Here is an 18,551-nt window from a genome sequence, read left to right as displayed (position 1 = left end):
GGCTGGCCCTCACCCACCCATATACACAGGTTGGCCAAAAGGAATTGCCAGGTACTAGATATCCCATGGACTACCAGAAACAGACTCACATAAAAGATAATGACAGGGCAAAGATCAGATTAGAGAAGTCAGCTTTTCTCTGCTCTTTGCAAAGGAAAAGGTGCTGCAGTTCACTGTACGGCTGCAACTAGATGCTGCTCAGGAGCTCTGCTGTGGACTGTTTTTGTGTTGGCCTCTGGCTACTACGTGTCTGATGTATCTGAAACCCTTTCATCACCTCCAGCTCTCTTTGGCAGCTGAAAGGGAGAGGGAATGCTTTCAGGAAGAAAGCCTCCTGCTGAGCCAGTCTGTAGGAGTCTCTCGCAATGTCGTATCTGCTCTGACCAGAGGTCTTTTCCAATCTGTTCCTCACTCTGTTCCTGAAGTCCTGTTATGAGGTGTTCTTCGCAGGGCTGCTACTGTTGCTCTCACCTTTCTGCAACTGTCCATCTTGCCGATGACTCATGGAACTTCAAAGTCTTTTCTGTTCCAGCACTGGCCAACTTTTCACTTTCTGCTCTTTAGGAAAGCACTGAGCAGTCACTGAAGTACTAGAGCCACCTGAAGGAGACTCTTACTTCATTGGTTTTTGCTTTGATCAGGGTTTTGAGATTCTCTTTGCTAGTATACTGGCTGAACCCTTTTTTTTTTTTTAATGACAGCAGGTTCTGCAGCAATTGTTGGAACTTGATAGAGCTTTTCCAGTAGTCCTGGCTTTCTCAAACCCTTGCTTAAGTAGCAGCATCTAAAGGACAAAGCCACTTTCAGTATGGTTACAGAAAGTATTCTTGAGGTTTGATGACAAGTTAACCTGTGTTCATAATGTTGGAGTGATGTTATAGCCCTGATGGTCCAGGAAGTATGCCAAAGGCAAAAAGTTTTTGTGAGTGATGCCTTTTATTGGACAAACTGCGTGGTTAGGATAGAGCTGGAGAAGCTCTTGATTGCAAGGCATTTCTTCATCACCTCCTTAACATACTTTCACCTCTAGTTCCTTGGACCCACTGCTACCAGGCTGTCTTCAGCAACAGGTCAATTCACTGTTGTTGTAGACAAAGGTTAAATTTCCATAGCTTTAACTGAATGTGCTGCTTAAGCTGTTGTGCCTTTCAGCCAGTTTTTATCAGAAAGCAGCAGAGCTTTAATTCAGCAGGCTGAGAGTGATAGCTATAGATTTTCTGATTAGCGCAGCTTGTCTGACTAAATTGCATGTGTGTCTAGCTATTAAGACATCACTAATAAAATAGGATACATTCCACTTTGGGAATCCTTTGCACAGCTTCTGTAGATTTTACTGGGAACAACACAGCAGCCGAGGGCAGAATTTAGCTCTGTTGCCTAGAACAGGCCTTGTCAAGGGCCGAAAACACTAACTCTACTCAATTCCATCACTTTCATTTTATGTCCAAGCCATTTCCCATCCTTATCTGTTAGTCCCTGCTTTAACAGAGAGTAGGAACTGGGCATGGTCCTGAATGCAGGACCTGCAGCCAAGATTTCCAGAGTATGCATCCAAGCTCTGACTCTCCTGCTCTTGCCTTGGGTAAGTTGCATTAAGAAAGCAGTGGATTCAAAATCTTATTCCAGAAAGTAAGTCCTCACAACACTTAGCTGAATGCTGGATTAATGAAATGGCCATTTTAAAATCTCCACTAGCCACTTGGGGTTTTTCTTACTGCCTTTAGCTTTACTATACCTTCTTTCATGCTCTTGTCCAGTGCTGTATTTCTTTGTTGGTAAAACAGTGCAGGACAATATTTTTGTTAGAAAAAACAAATAATAATCTCTTTCAATATATATTGAAGGTGAGTATTTTGCATAGCGTTTGGTTGGTATAAACACTTTTTATTGAACATCAGCGATGTATGTATAAACTGTGAGAATAACATAAACTAGGTTTGTATAAACTGTGAGAAAAGTGGGGCAATGGAATAGACTGCATAGGGAAGTTGTGGACTTGCGATCATTGAAAGACTCTCCATCAAGGAGAGGCATAACAGCCACTGGTTGGGGATGATCCAGACGCAGCTGTGCCTATTTTCTACTTTGGGTCTTTCCTGTGCTTCTGGGCTTTGCTGGTTGCTCCCGCCCCCGTTTCCTCCCACTGCCTCTTTTTCCTGTTATGTGCGTCAGGGTGTTTTTTAGCCTCCCCAGAGAAATTGGCTGTTGGCTACAGCTAGGGCTGGGGACTTCAACTGAGGTATGCCAATTCTACAGGAGGAAAGCCGAAGTTTTATGGCTAGAGGGTCTTGCCCCTCTGCTCAGGGTCAGACTGACGCCATGGTCAGATTGGCACAGACTTTGTGGGGTTTTTGCCTTACCTTGTTGCAGGGGGCTTGGCCCTCTACCCAGAACCTTTTGACTATATATTGACAACATTTTATAGAAGCAGGACATTGGCTGCCATGGTTCCCTTGCTTTACCTGTGGTAGGTTAAGTCTATGTTGTGTCAGGGTTGAGGGTAATCTTATGTAGAGTTTGGATTATGGTTGTATGGGATGGTTTGGATTGGGATGATCCTATCTCAGGGAGGAGGTCAGACTAGATGACCTGTGGAGGTCCCTTCCAGCCCTACTTCTCTGAGTAGATATACAAATGCCTTGCTCATCTCTAGAAATGTGTCAGCAGTGGTTTAAGATTTAGTTTAATCATATGAAGTTGCACAGTCAAGTGCTTCAAAGTTAGGAAATGCTGAAGTTAAGGGGGATCTTGCAGCTTTGACTCAGTCACTTCTGACATTTCTGCGTGAGTTTATACCTGATGCTCAGCACATCACTTAAATAAGGCATCTGTCTTGTGTTCCTTGTTTTTAGGGTACACCGTATGAGACAGTAGGGATCAGACATGCAGACTAACAGCAGTGGGAGCTCTGCTAGGACTCTCTAAAGTGTTGTAACTTGCTAAGTACTCTGAAATATCAAGCCCGGGGCATCTCGGGTTGAGAACTCAAAACCTGAGAGCAACGGCAAGAATTCCTCACTTTGTCCTCATCCATTGATGTTAGACTGTTTCTCCCCTTCTTTTTATGTGCCTGTATACTGGGGGAAAAGGTGGAAGTATTAACAAGCAGGGAAGAGGCAGCATCTGCTCTTGGTTTGGGTGCCACTGGCTCCTAGCATTCAGAAGGGACAGCTTTAGGAGAAGTCTGTGGCAGTCCCTGTCGCCACGTGAGCAGTCATGCTCAGTTACTCTGTGACAATAGCAGATACACAGTCTGGCCCATACCTGGGATCTGTGAGGGGATGCAGGGTACTTGGTGCAGACAGAAACCATAAGCTAGGCTTTATAACCTGGTCTGGAATTTGTCATTTCATGGGGACAGCAAAAGGCACATCCCTGCTGCCAGGGTGACCCCAGCACTCTTGCTAAATCTCTGATGGGCCCCAAAGTTGTTCAGAGAAGTGGTTATAAGAATCTATAACCCCATTCAAAGAAACAGCAGCAACAGCAGAAGTTTAGGTGAAACTTGTAATCGGGCCAAATTGGCTAAAGCCTGGCAAAGTTATGAGCAACTGAAAGGAGGCTTTTGATGGGAAGCATCAGGCAGCCCCCACTTTTGCTGGTGCTGCCTATAATCTTTTATAAAGCAGTTTTAAAAATAAATGCCTCCCATTTAGGCAGACAAGTTTCTGTAGGTAAATCTGATATCTTTTATTAAACCAATTCAAATAGTTGGAAAACTTTTTAGCAAGCTTTCGGGTTTAAATACCTTTCGTCAGGAGAGCACTCTGCTGCAGGTTTTTGCCAAAGAATTCTAGGTTATAAATCCTGTAGCACAGTTCACAGTCTCCAGTAATTCATGATTTCTCACTCTCACGAATCTGCTTTTTAAAGCTAGTTATAAACTGGACCAGTTTTATTAGTTAGCTAATCTTATGCTGGGTTTTTATGGTGGGGAGTGAAACCTCTGGAATTCTCTTCTAGTCATTCTTAGCTGCGCTGAATAAAACTAACGTTCTGAATTACCCTTCTCCCTTAGGTTACTTGGTATCTGGGGCCATGCTGGGTCTCTGTTCCCTGGAAATCAAAAATCCCCGAAGAGCTTATATGGGTCTGTGAGAAATGTCAACATTTTTTTTGCAAGCCCTTTTGAAATGGAGCAAAGGGAGTCATAAGAACTTAGCACTGGGGCCAAACTCTTTTTATTTTTGCATAGGCTGATGCATTAAAGCTGGCAGGCTTTCTGATCTGAGCAAGACAGAAAGCTTTTCTTCCTTTTCAGTATTCTCTATAAATATCTGCTGCCCCTGGTAAAGGTTTCAGAGTCATTTCTCCTCTTTTTTTTTCCCCATCATCAACAGTGCTGTTACATTAAGAAGTTCATTTCAGCAGCTTCTGCTGTATAAGGAAGACTCCCAGTCAATCTCCACCATCTCTTCTGGTACTGTCACACTTCTGTAATTTGGCAGCTCCAAACAAGGCTGCCATGGTATTAGCACAGTTTCTTTATTAGGTTTCCCTGCAGACCCTTGGGTCTGTTTGTGGAATAATAGATTTCAGAGATGAAAATCTCTCATCTAGCCATCCCAGCATCAGCCAGAACAGGACTGATTGCTATGAGGAGATGGCCTGGTGAATATAAATGTCTTGTACTTAAATGTAGACAAGGTTTTTTGGGTAAATCTGGTATCTTTTATTAGACCAACTCAAATAGTTGGAAAAATTCTTCTTAGCAAGCTTTCGGGTATAAATACCCTTGGTCAGGCTGAGGAAGCAACAGGGCCACAACCTATACCCTTGTACTTAAATGTACTTGAAATTGGGCTGGAGTTTTCAGTAGTCTTTGAATTAATGAGTAAACTGCGTTCAGTGGCCTACATTAAAGAACGGTGGCACCATCTGTCCCAAGATGTCAAACTATCTCATTCCCCTGCTTCTTTCCTAGTTTTAGCTTTACCTTTCCAATTCTCGGAAAAGTTTGTCCTCAAATACATGTTGTCACAGGTAGCATAGGAATTGCAGATCTCGGTCTTTGGTCCTGGCCTAGCATTTCTTATGTACTAATGAACTGAGATGAAGTGGTGGCCCCAGGACCGAACAGCTAACTGAACTGATGGCCTTTTACGCACTTACTTAACAGCCGCACTCTGGCTAGCCATAGTGCAAGCTTGCCACATGTACTGCCTTTTCAAAATAGCCTTAGCAACGATCTGCCAAGAGTACTGAGAGAGCCGTGCCGCTGTTCTGAGGCAGGAAATATATAATGAGCTAACATGAGCACCCAATTTTGTTGTCTCTGGATGTTTTGATTAAAGACCGCGTTGGTTTTAAATGTGTTCCTTTCATCGCTTGTTAATGGAGGCTAAAGGAGAAATGTAACAGGAAAGGGTTGTATTCTTGTCACGGTTTTAATAGCTACTAGCTGAGGGGAGCATTCGCATAGCTGAAGACAAAATAAGCACGAACCCACTTTCTCCCCCTTGAGTGCTGAAAGCTGTCTGGATAACTTAGCAGCATCTACCTTAAAGCTTCTTATTTGCAAGAGATCAGAAAGTTTATTCCCTGACCTCCACTCTCCCTGCCAGGTTTTTATGCTCTTACAGGCCTGTTAATGTTGACCTCTTGTATGTAACAAACTGTAAGTAATTTCCAATATGTACATTCAAAAAGCAACTTCTTGGATACTTAGACAATTAAATATGTCATCATAGAATTATTCCTATGGATGTGTTTCTGAGCTCTGCCCCATCATTAAATGCTTTTTAGAAACATAATTTGTTTGAATTCCTTCCCATTCTGCACTTAACTACCCAGAGTTGTTATTAGTAGGAGGCAGTTAGCTGCGTTCTTGTTTTTAGCTCTCCATAAAATGTCAAGGTTTTCATAGAACTAGCTCAAATGCTGTTAGAAACTCTGGAAACTTACATTAGGCCCAGCATGGGATACACTGCACTCCTAAGTACGCTGTGCAGTGTTCAGATACTACTTATATTTATTAGTTAGTTGACATTTGTACAGTGCCTTGAAGACTTAGTCCTGTGTCTGCTAAATACTAATATTTGTACATGGTGGAACTTGTCTTGGGAAGTTTTCAAAGCTGTGCTTTATTGCGACTTTTGCAAACTGCTTGTGTGAGAATAGGCAGCATTTATTTTATAGGTGCTTTCAACTTCAAAGCAACTTCATTACAAATATTAACTAATCACTTCTCTGGTCCTGTGAAGGCAGGAGGTATTGTGTAAGGGTTGATGGTACATCTGCGGTACAAGATACGAATGTAACGGTCTTTGTTCTAGGAAGCTTAGGGTGTAGAAGGCAGAATACTGATGCTTTTTTTTCTCTTTAGGTCTTGTTCATCTTAGTGAGCCCACAGGAGGGGTTTGTGTGTGGAGAGAGCGGGAACCTGGCAGCCTTGGGTCGGGGGAGAGATCTATTTATGGGGGGGTTGCTGGAAGGAGGAACCCAAGACTGAAGTGCTGGGAATCAAGGGTCTGTTCTTCTGCTGCAGGTGAGGAAACGAAAAAGAAAAGAAAAACGACACATTAAGCTGCCCAAGCCAGTGCCAGAAATTACCTTCCAGGCTTCCTTTAACTACCTGGAGGAGAACTGCATGTTGACTGCAATACCTAATTGGACCCTATTACAGTGCAGAGCCCCCAAATTCCATAATGATCAGTGTTTGGTGCTTAAAATCCTTAGGCAATTTGCTTTCTTTTCACCTGGAGAAATCTGCTTGGATTTCTCAGCCATCTGCTTGTGCGCTGCTGACTTAGTATGCGTTCTGCCATGTGCATTTTTCCTTGTTCTTATGATAAGTGACAGCCTTCTTGATTTGTAGCGTCAAAGAAGCTCAGCAGTGAGGAGTTGTATGTTGGTCAAGGGGAGTAGAAAATAGCACGCAGATGGCTGATGGGAGCCACTCTTCTATTTCACAGCATTTGATTAAGCTGTTTGAAAAGGGAGTTGTGATTTCCCTGAAGAAGCCATCTTTTTTGTTTTTTTAATATAGCATCTTTCCGCCAAAGACCTTAGATGTCCTGGGTGAAAACCTACCAATACATGCATGGTGTCAGGGAACAAATTTCTAAGGAGGACATAATGGAGAAGAACTTCGAATGAAGCATCCTATATATGTTAAGGGATGGTTTCTCAAAAGGGGATTAATAGTGCTAGTTTGTAATGCCATGACTTCCTTCACCTGTAAAAGTACCATAGCAAATTGTCTATTCTCCCTTTTTAGCACCCATGCCTTTCCAAACCTACATTACAGCCCAGTCTCTTTCACAGCAGTGGATAGATATATAAATCATACTGGGAACTGGAGGCCTCATGCTATTCCCATTCATTTGTCACTTCTACATTTTGGAGAAACTACTTAGTCCTTGGATTTATCTGATGTTCCCAGTCATCTTGCTAATTGTGATTTTGGTCTTTCCTGAGTGAAGACTGCTACATGGAGTATCAGACTGCCAGCTGGTAGTAAGTGCTTTCTGCCGGCACTGGCCTGGATTAGAAAGAGCAAACTTCTGATAGGAGACCTCTGTCTCTTTTTGAATTCTCTGGGCCATCCAGTCTCTGCATTTTTAAAACATGTTTCTTGATGAATTACTCCAGAACACCTTCTGCCTTGCCTCTTATAATTGCTGTATTTATCTTTTTTGTTATAAGCAAAGATCTAATATTTGAATATTTGTATTGAGCCTGCTAGAAAACAGCACAATGCAGACGATCATTATGCCACTGAAAGATTTCCTTAAAGGAATTCTAAATACATTGTTACTATGGAGAGTGGGTGGTGGGTTAGACGTAGTAAGTTTTGTTCTCTAAATTTAACCTGATTAAAAAACTCTTAATCTAAACCTTCAAATACATCTAATTCTTGGCTTTTCCTTTCCTAGTTCAGGGTACAGCAGAAGAATTAATGCCAGCATGCAGCTCTCTTACCAAAGTTCATTACAGGCTGTGTTCCTGATCATCCAAGGAGCCTGAACCATTTATTTGACTAGACTGTTTTGATGCTCAGTGCTTTTGAAAATTGGTCAGTGTATGTAGCAGGTTCACCCATTCACTTCTGAAATACCATTGCCACCTTCCAGGAGGGGCACAGCATCTGTCTTGTGTCTTGAACACTAGCCACTAGTTTGACAGGGATTTTTTTTTAATGCTAGCTTCTCCAGTTGGAACTAGGAGGGAGCCGTATATAAGGAAGTCTTCTATCCACATTTATCCAGCCTGACCCTTCCTAGGCAGAGGGGGTTAAATTCTGATACTGAACTGTGTGTCTACCTGTATGATAGAGAGGGGGGGGGTGGGGGGGGGGGGGGGGGGGTTGGTTGTTTTGTTTTTTGTTTTTTTGGTTTTTTTTTAATGGAATAAGCAGATAACTGTTGATGTTTCTAAACTTCTTTCCTTCTGTGGAGTGTGCTGAGACCCTGTGCATTCTCTTTTATGAGATGGTAGGACAGGCTGTGATCATCTCTACTCGGAAGAGAGAACTCAAGAGCACCACATGTTTAATGAGACTTTCTCATTCCCCAAATTGTTGCATATAACAAATGGCTTTTTTTTGTTCGCCTTTTGCAGATTAGCAGGTACTGATGGATGTTTCCAACAGCCCTGAGCAAAACCCCTGCTCTCCGGAGGAGGAGAACCGGCAGCTTTCCGATGATGAGATCCTGAAGGAGAGCGGCTCGGATCGAGAACTCGATGGAGAGGGTGGACAAGGCAGCATCTTGGAGGATGAAGAAGAGGAGGTTGCGGCCAGGGCACTGAGTCATGGCAAAGAGAATCACTCAGATGAGGAGGATCGTTTAAGCGAAACCAAGTCTCAGGACTCTGACAATAATGAGCAGAGGAGGGAGCTAAAGAACTCCCCGTGTCGCAAGGGGGAGGAGGAAGACAGGACAAATGACCTTGGAGATGAAGCGTCTTCTGTCACTCGGGAACTGGATGAACACGAACTGGACTATGACGAGGAGGTTCCCGAAGAGCCAAGTGCTGCTGCCGCAGAGGAGGATGCAGAAAAGGCTGGGGCTGAGGAGGAAGAGGAGGAGGAGAAGGGGGATGATGCCCCCGAGGACGAGAAGAAATCCAGCACCAAAAGTGACGATGAAAAGGATGGTCAGGATCCTGTCAAGGAGAAGAAGAAAGAGGAAGACGATGGAGAGATTGACGATGGAGAGATTGATGTAAGTGTGAGGCTGTTCTTGACACGGCAGCCTGGGCATTGCTTGGGGAAATCCTTTGGCTTGCTTTATCGGGATTGCCTTACTGAGTTTTTGACATGCCTCTTTTTTTTAACGTAAGTAGCTGCAGTCAGAGCGTATGGCCTAGCTCAAGGGTAGGCAACGTTTTTTGGCCAGAGTGCCGAAAAAACCACAATGTCTACCTTGGAAGGTGCCGGAGCACAGTGCTGGAGCCCAGAGCAGCTGTTTGCAGCCTCCCAGCTGCAGCCAATCCACGGAGCCCAGTCTGCTTGCAGCAGGGCTTGCGGCCTCCTAGCCGCCTGCTGGGAGCAGCCTGGGCTTCATGGCTGGCAGCAGCTGCTTTGAGCCCAGGCTGGTGGTGGTGCGCGGAGCAAAATGGCCTTGCGTACCATGCTCGGCACACGTGCCAGGGGTTGCTGACCCCTGGCCTAGCTGATAACCTCAATCTACTCTAGGGTCTTGGCTTGTCCCTCTTGCCATCCAGCCCTTCAAGCTCAGATATGCTCTCAGCTGTCTTCTGGGAGACTCTCTGCCAGGAAGCTTGCTTTGTTCTGTGTTACAGCTTCAACTGCTTAGGTGCCAGATGCTTCATAGTTTGGAAAATCTGCTGGCTGCAAGGCCTGGAAAACAGAGCCTGCTGCTATGTCAGCAGAGCCCCTGAGCAATGATGCTGATCAAGGGCACAGGGTCTCCAGAGCTTCAGGGCACTGCTTCTGCCCTGGCTCCCAAAGGATGCTTGTTGGCACCACATTAATTAGCCAGGTGCTCGCATCTGTCTCGTCAGGTATAATGTTATTAACCTCCCAGGCTGTGACAGTTCCTGTAGGACGAATGCCAGGCATACACGGGAAATCCAGAGGCTTTAAACTATGTCATTGTATTGCTGTTGGCACTGTGAATAGCACCTTGGAGCCGGAGTCAGGGAGCTAGATAGACTTGATGGTGCTGGGCTTTCTACAAGCAATGTGAGGGGTGAGGAAGGGCAGAGAGACAATCCCTGTGGCTGCTGATTTTAGAGTTTAAAAACAAAATAATTCCTGCTCAGGCAGGGACAAGATGATGATGACCTCAGGAATACTTAGGGTCTACATTTTTACTCTGTTTGCACACGTTTTTAGGTTTTAGGGAACAAGTTGTCAGCAAGGCTTATTTTAAATGTGTATGCCCTCTGTTGGCACCTCAAAAATGAACCCTTACTCAGGAGAGCTTACCTTGTATTGGATTTCAGCAAGAATATAGTAGAATCAGTTGTTAACCCACCTCTCTGCAGACCCGCTGTTTATTTCCAGCTGGCCCATGGATTCTCCTTTCTGGTTGCTAACTTGATACAGAGGCATAAAACATTTTCCCAGCACAACTTTTTCCATATAAGCAACTGCAGTTGTTGCCACAGGGATGTTCTTCTCCCTACTGGGAGGGAATGGACCCACCAGCTGATCTCTCTGTTACCATGTGGTCCACCCTGAAAATGTTTGTGCCTCCTAGGGAAGAAAGCTGAGACAGATGAGGGGGCAATGCTACATAGCCTTGGAGGTTGAAGAGCTTCTTGAGGGTGCAAGTGCCTCGTGCCCCTATAGCACTTGCCACCATTGATTTGCTCTATTTAAACTCCCTTTGACCTTCCAAACTTGCCACAATACATACTCTGTGCATCTCCTCATCAGTCATGCTTTCAGACCTTGTCTGTGTCCACAAGTTGCATTGTTTTTAAAAAAAAAAAAAAAAAAAAAAAAGGCGGGGGTGGTGTTTTTAGATTGATAGACTAATGGAAGGTAAATTGGTATGATGTATGAGTGCCCACTCAGGGGTTTGTCTCAGTTAACTAAAGCATACATTAATTAAAAAGCTGCGGCTTAAATCTGAAGCCTTATCTATGTTATAGTACCAAGCTGCACTTACTGCATCCAGCGCCCACTGTCCTCCATAAATTATAGAGTCTATACCCTCCTTGCACACAGTAGTAGTACCACAACTTCAAACTTAATTTCCATGACATTTTGTCCAGGATCCATTCTGAATGCCTTTGATATTTGCTTGTTTTAAATTTTATTGTGGGTATGGTTTGGGGAAAGTTGGGGGGTGGAGGGGGTTGTCATGGTGACCTGACTGTCTTAAGCCTCTTTTTCTTCCTTTCTCAGGATGATGATTTGGAGGAAGGCGAAGTTAAAGATCCCAATGATAGGAAAGTGAGGCCACGTCCCACCTGCCGGTTCTTTATGAAAGGTAACAATATACTGCAGCCCTGGGAGTAGACCAGGCGCTCTGTGATTCCTCTTGTTCAGTGTGCAGCTGCTAGACTGCAGGTCATATGATGCTCAGTGTCCCAGACATCCCTCAGTATCGTCTTTCTTTTCCTGGGTGGATTCGCAAACTGCCAGCATGCAAAATGCGCACAAACTGCTCTGCCTTAGCTGTGGCATGCCTCACTTGCAGCAAATGAAAAGAAAACTGCTGGTGTTTTCTGGCAGCTTGAAAGAAGAACCTCAAGCTGTCAACTCTGATAATCAAATATTGCTTAAGCTGCTGTTAAAATGCTATACCATACTAATTTGGGAATGGAAAAACACTCCTTAGGCTATGTCTCATCGGCACCCAGCCAGAAGAGAATTGTTCCCTGCAGTCCAGTATCCAGACTGCTGCTTTTAAATCCCAAACAATAGGGTTCAGTTTCTTCCCTTGAGAGACCTTGATTGAAAGGCCTCTTATGGGAGGCTAAGGCTGGAATTGATGAGTTTCCCTGAAAATAGTAACTGGGCATGTCATGTTCCTTTCTTCTCGGCATGGCTGCTTTGACAGACATTTTCTGGTGCGCATCTGTTGAGCTGAGTCTGCCTTGGCTGTGTAGAGGTGCGGTTGATAGGAATGGGAAGCCACAGATTCCAGAGCAGCCCAAAGGTAGCTTGACATCAGGTCTGATTGGGTGAGGAATGGCACTCTGTATAGTGTAGGCCACTGGGATTGGCAGCTGGCTGGAAAAATCCTCTGATCTAGGGATGCTGTTCCAGGTAGAGACTCAGAAATGGAGACCTATTTAAAGCAGATAACAACACTGTGTGTAACCTTCGTTAAACAGATTTTGGGTCTTTTGGCTTTGCATTAAAAAGAATTGTACCTTCCCCCTCTTCCTTATTTTCTCTTTTAATTTCAAATAATCCTGGAGATGATCTGAACAAAATTTAACACTGTATTAAGGCGTGTAGGTTGTAGCCGTGTTGGTCTAAGGACATAGGCAGACAAGGTTCCTTGGGTGAATCCGATAACTTTTATTAGACCAACCCAAATAGTTGGAAAATAATTATTTTCCAACTATTTGGGTTGGTCTAATAAAAGTTATCGGATTCACCCAAGGAACCTTGTCTGCCTAACACTGTATTAACACATTCCCATTGTAAAACCTGAAGGGAAATATTAAAAGAGAGTTTCCCCCTTTTTTTTTTAATGTAAAGATTAGGCTTCAAGTACGTTAAAACTGAATTGGGTCCTTTTTTTAATTGCTGTTGCTATGAAACATACAGCCAAAGAGACAGAGGATCAGAAGCCTTTGGGTCACTGCTCAGTTAGTATAAAAACTACGCAGGGAATTGGGATGGGGTTTTCCAAAGAGATGAGCATTTGTTGTAGCTCACCTCTTTTCCTGGAAGTTTTCCTGTGTCTAATTGTTCTTCACATGCCTCTTGGCATGAATCCGGTAGTGACGTGGCTGGGCGGGACGTATGCCTTTCTTTGAATGTGGTGCGTGTTTTCTTCAGCAAGCGCAGTTTCTTCCTTCGTTCTCAGTAACGTTTAATGCGGCTGTCCTCCCACGCTTCATGGAATTATTTTGATCACTTGCCTTGTGCCCATGTGTCAAAGTTCAGCCTGCATCATGCCGAGCTGTTTTGCCGCAGGTACATTCCTTGGATTTCAGCTTCCACTGGGTGCAGGAGGCTCCTGCTTTCTTTCCACCTCGCGAGAGATCTGTAGAAGCAGGTTGGCTGCTGGCTGACATTGCTGGGATATAGCTTGGGTTGTTGCTTAGAAATAGGTTTGAAAATAGTGTCTCATAACCACCCTGGTTCTCTTTGGATGTGGCTGCTTCTATGAAATAGTGCAAATGGCATGATTAGCAGCTGTCCTGGCATGCACACACAGGTTTCTTAATTGCCAGGAGTAACTGCTGCACTTGGCATATTTAAATCAGAAACAGGAAGCATCTCCCTCGATTCTTATTAACAGTTCCAGTGGTCAGCTGTCAAATATCTTACTGGAAATATTTGCATAATATTTTTTTTCTTGGTGACTGGTCTGTTTTTTAAAAGAGTTCTGTAAGGAGATCTGTTAACACTTCTGGTATTCACGCAAGTCCTGAATAACTGGTTAAATTACACAGAGAGAACAGGGAGTACAGAAGCTTGCTGTTGCCACAGTGCTCTGAAAGGTGGAGAGGCATTCTGTCTCCTGGGCTCTCTCTCCTCACGCAGAATAGATGGATGTGTGTAGTGGCGGTATAACTTTGCTCCAAATGTTGCCGTCCTAGACTGCGTCCAGATGTGTGTGGACGTTTGGTTCCCTGGGGATAACTAGCGTTGGCGGCACACCACTAGCTGTCCCCGGAGAACACCTATGCCACACGTGTTCTGGTGTGCAGCAGGTTACCCCGGGTGGGGTAGGGGAGGCTGTGGCCAGTACTAGGCTGGCCCCAGCAGCCCTACCTGGGATGCTGGGGGCCTCCTGGGGCTGCAGCGGTGGCAGAGTGGAGTGCAGCTCCAGCCGGCCAGGCTCCAGCTTTGCACAGCTCATGCTGCCATTGCATGGATTGGTCCACTTTTTTTCTTGTGGGTTTTTTTGACTCCTAGATATCCCTTGCAGTACGGAGAACAGCTTAACTTGCAGTATGTGGCACCACAGATGTGTCTGCGGTGCCATGCACCGCATGTGCTCATCTGGATGCAACTCTCAAGTCTCACCCCTGCCTTGGAGGGATCACTTGTAGGGATGAGTGCAAGTGATTAGGCCACCAAAAATTAATTGCAATGTTTGTGCACCACCTGCTGCGTCAGGGAATGGTGGGCTTGGGTCTCCATGGGGTTTCTACCAGGTCTTTACATCACAGCATCTGACTTCATGCCAGCTGCCACAGGGGAAGACGCATATTGTCACCTACTAACCTGGGCTAAATCCAAAGCCACAAACTAGCTCTGTATCCTGTTAGTAACACCTGAGAGAGAGAGAGAGAGAGAGAGAGAGTGTGTCCGTGTCCGTGTCCGTGTCCCCTGGCAAGGTACGACGATTTCAACTAACAAACTGTAATGGCCTGAGCATTGTCATCCTCCTCTTCTTCCCACCACCCCTCACCCACCCAAAAAGGTCTCCTCTCCTGCTACTTTCTGACAAGTGCACAGAATCCACTGAATAAAGGAACCCCAATTATATGCACCACAGGGCTACGTATTTGATTTGAATCGCTGCTTTTAAACTTCTTTTCAGGTCTTGTCATTTGGATCTATCACAGAGTTCCAGCTCCAAGTCTTTTGTATGAAACGGAGATGTAGAATTCACTGGATAGTTTTTCACATATAAATCTCTTATAACCTGCCAAAACAAGATTCTTCCCTTTCATTTATCTAGTATTGCAGCTGAATTCTTTCCTAAAGGGAGTTAGAGAGAGAGAAAAGGTCTCACAGTGTTATCCCCTGGGACTTTGGATAGCACTGCAGCTGCAGTAGATGCTGTCATCTTGAGGCGTTCAAGTATTCTGTATGGGAGCCTTTAACTGGACTTTGTTTTCACCACAGGTCACTGCACTTGGGGAATGAACTGTAGGTTTATCCATCCTGGTGTGAATGACAAAGGGAACTACTCCTTGATCTCCAAACCAGACCCCTTCTCCCCCAACGGCGCACCTCCCATCGGCCCTCACCCGCTGATGCCAGCCAACCCTTGGGTATGAACGCAGCAGTTTACACATTTGGAGAGGCTGCTCTTTTTTTTTGCTTGAATTGATCTGCAGCTGTTTTACAGGGGCTGAAGGGTTTACTAAGTTGGCCTGTAGTGTAGCAAAATCAAACGGTCCTGCAGGATAGGTTAATTTTAAGAAGGCGGTTTATATGTTGTGAAACCATCAGTAAACAGCCATAACTTTGCAAGTCTGCCCTGGATTTAGGGTGTTCACAAAGTTCTGTAGGACAGCCTGTGCTAATGTTTGCAGATGTCTCATATTCCCACTTGTTCTTTTCTTCTGACAGGGTGGGCCAGTAGCAGATGAAATTTTACCTCCGCCCCCTCCAGACCCTCCAACAGAAAGTGCCTGGGAAAGAGGGCTCCGGCATGCTAAAGAGGTATAACTGCTCCTCCTGCAATATGTGGTCTCCTGTCTCTCAAGCTAGCGGGTCTCCGTTTCCTCGGTGGCGAAACGATGGCTGATGCCACTGAGAAGGACTTTCTTGCTGGTTGCTCTATTCTCTCACCTCTTTGGAGATGGTGTAAAGAAGGATGAGGGCATAGTGCCTCATTTCGGTCTGTTTTAGTTTTGAAATGTGCAAGATTTTTCCTGTTGATGAAAGCCATGAACATTTTTTTTTTCTGCTTTGTTTTTTGGGGAAGCCCTTTACTCCAACTGTCCTCTTTATGTTGTACCCCACATCAGTCTTCTGACCACGAAGAGCTGGCATCCAGCACACTTTTTTTTTTTTTTCCCCCCTATCAACATCAGCTAGAAGAGAGAACTCATGCACAATTCAAGGCTTACCAAAGCCAACCCCCACTCCAACTATTTGCCTGTTTCTAAGCAGGTCCAGTGAGTTTCGTGCCCCTCTTCCCCTTGCGTAAGCCCCCCTGTGGTACTTGCATCATAAAGCTCACAGTGTTCATCTACAGAGGCATTGGTTTAAGTTTCCAAGAGCTTTTCAGTGATTGCACCAGTCTCCCTGTCTGATCTATCATTTGAGCTCACAAAATAATAAAGTGTACATATCCTGGTCCTGGAAAACATCTACATCCTGCATCTTTAGGGGACTGAGCAGCAGAGGGAGGGTTACTTTGAGCAGGTCCCTCCTGAGTGGGGTGGCGCTGTCAGCATGCTAACACTTGTTCTCTGTGCCCTGATGCTCCTCCTTCAGCATGCTTTTATACTTTGCATTGTGGCAGGTGTTAAAAAAGGCAACTATAAGAAAAGAACAAGAGCCAGATTTTGAGGAGAAGCGGTTTACAGTGACCATTGGAGAGGATGAGCGGGAATTCGACAAGGAGAACGAATTTTTCCGGGACTGGAACTATCGCATCACAAGAGACGTCCGAGATCCAGCGTAAGAGCCCACTTTGTGCTTGCCCTCTTGCTTTTTGGAGTGGAGGGGTGGGAAGTAACCCCAGCCTGTGCTCTTGATCAAATCCAAACACGTTGGTGCTATGGCCAGGTCTGAATTTCTTCTTCAAGATGTGCAGTGCATACAGCTCTGAGAATCTCACTAGCTTGTGTGACAGCAGCTGAAACACCACAGCCAAAAAACCTGGCTCCACTGTTCCTTTGGAGGCGCCTCTGAGTAGTTCCAGGTTAACACCAGTTTTTTCCTTCAAGTGTTTCAGCCCTGTTCCTCAGGCTGTACCCACACATACCTGGTCTGGTGGCACAGAGAAGGTGTCACCTCCTAGCATCTGCATGCCTATATGCTTCTGGTGGCTGTGCTCCAGCAGCTGTACCACCAGCAGGGAAAATGCACCTTGAGAAGGTACTGGCTGTGGGGTGACAGTAGAAACCACGTCCACACAAGAGATGGAGTTGTTCTGCCAGCAGCATGGGGAGTTCTCTTGCCACAGGCAGGCTTCAGGTGTGCACCACACTCTGTGTTGCTGGTCCTAGATAAAGCACTTGTTAGGACTTTAGCCAAGAGGCTTAACCTGTTCACAGTTAAGACTCCCTGTAGGGGTAGGTCTCCTTACACAGGGAAGTAGCTGAAGCCTGAGTCTCCAAGTGTGCAGTAAAGCCAGCAGGAGTGATGGAGACCTTGGTCTGACCCCGCTTGGGTAACTGGAAGTAATCACTTAAGGGAAGATTTTTAGTAGCTATAAAAACGAGTAATGTAATTATAAAAAAAAATTTCCTTACATTCTGTAGGAGCTGATGGGTGAGCCTCCTGTTTCTCCACCTCCCCACACCCCCACCATGCATATATGCATGCCATGGAAAGATTCCTCCACGCTATAGGGCAGTGAATTTTCAAGCCTTGGTTCCAGCTATTTTGAATGTCCCTTGTCTGAGTTGGGAAAGAAATGGAAACCGAAGAGAGGCAAGCTAAACTTGGCTCCCTAAGCTTAGATTGGCTCAGGACTCAAACTGAACACCCTTTCCTCCATTTTACCAGGGAAGAAGTCCTGCAACTAATTCTGTAAATTTCTGCTTATAGAGTAAAAGCTAACAGTGGTCACTCTGGGCCTTGCTCTCATCCTCCTCTGAAAAATCTTACCAGTGCACCTTTTTGCTTTCTCGCTAACATTTTGCAGGTTGACTGTACCTCATGTGTAACAGTGTCATGTATTCAAAGTCTGGGTTGACAGTTTTGCTGTTCTTAACACAGTATACATCTCCTGTCCTAAATAAGCATTTGGGTGACTTATTTTTCTATATTGCTGTAGTGCCCAGAAGCTCTGCTTGAGGTCAGAGCTCTGTTTTGTGGGTGCTGAGCTCTCCTTACATAGAGCGTGCTTAACTTCTGGAACCAAGCAGAAGTACTAAAGACTAAAATGAGTCCAATGTTTAAAAAGGGGACCATCAGAGTCCTCAGGAAGAGAATGCTATAGGAAATAACCTGCAGACTCATAGTCAAGCCAGTCACTTTTAAAGTTGAAAAAACGTCTGATTTTTCACCCTCTATTCATTATATGAGATGAGTGGCAGCTCACAGCAAATATTAACCATTGGTGTTTCAGATAATGATATTGCTTGTCTTGTGACAGATGGAGATGACAAAATAGTTCATAAATCCCTCTTTCTTTTTTGAAAAACTATAGGGAGGCGGACGTCAAAGAAAACATTAACTATGGGTAAGCAGGTCTTTGCTTTCAGTACTGTACCATCTGTAACAAAATACCCCGTTTTCTTCCATTGTACTTATAACTTCCTTGGCTACAGACGGTTGTCCCTATAACGGGTGGTTTGCAGATTTTAGATTGGATGCCACTAGTTTTGGAAAATAGGTTTTTAAATGAAGTTAGCCTCCTACTTAAATACACTTAGAAGGCACAGCAGTGGTGCCTGTTTTCACAAATGAAATTATACAGACAGACAAACAGGTATTACAGGAAGGGATGAGGGAGTTTGGGGTTGAGGGTGGAATGAAAAGCAAGAACTTCTGTCTTGCAGTAGTTTGCAGTTTTGAACACCCAGAGTCACTG

The 18,551-nt window shown here is 44.8% G+C and overlaps 1 protein-coding gene across 1 annotated transcript in view; it reads left to right on the top strand.

The window, feature by feature from the left end:
• The first annotated feature begins 6,297 nt into the window (after window positions 1-6,297).
• The window catches only part of ZC3H18 (zinc finger CCCH-type containing 18), a 43,541-nt gene continuing 31,287 nt past the window's right edge, over window positions 6,298-18,551 (top strand). The window contains 7 exon segments of the mRNA XM_025209140.1: window positions 6,298-6,487; window positions 8,563-9,167; window positions 11,324-11,408; window positions 14,960-15,108; window positions 15,410-15,502; window positions 16,311-16,468; window positions 18,168-18,200. Coding sequence (XP_025064925.1) covers window positions 8,577-9,167; window positions 11,324-11,408; window positions 14,960-15,108; window positions 15,410-15,502; window positions 16,311-16,468; window positions 18,168-18,200 — 1,109 coding nt within the window. The 5' untranslated portion in view covers window positions 6,298-6,487; window positions 8,563-8,576.

The sequence above is a fragment of the Alligator sinensis genome, unplaced genomic scaffold (genome assembly GCF_000455745.1).
Source record: "Alligator sinensis unplaced genomic scaffold, ASM45574v1 scaffold255_1, whole genome shotgun sequence".
NCBI lineage: Eukaryota > Metazoa > Chordata > Crocodylia > Alligatoridae > Alligator > Alligator sinensis.
This window is presented reverse-complemented; position numbering and strand designations above follow the sequence as displayed.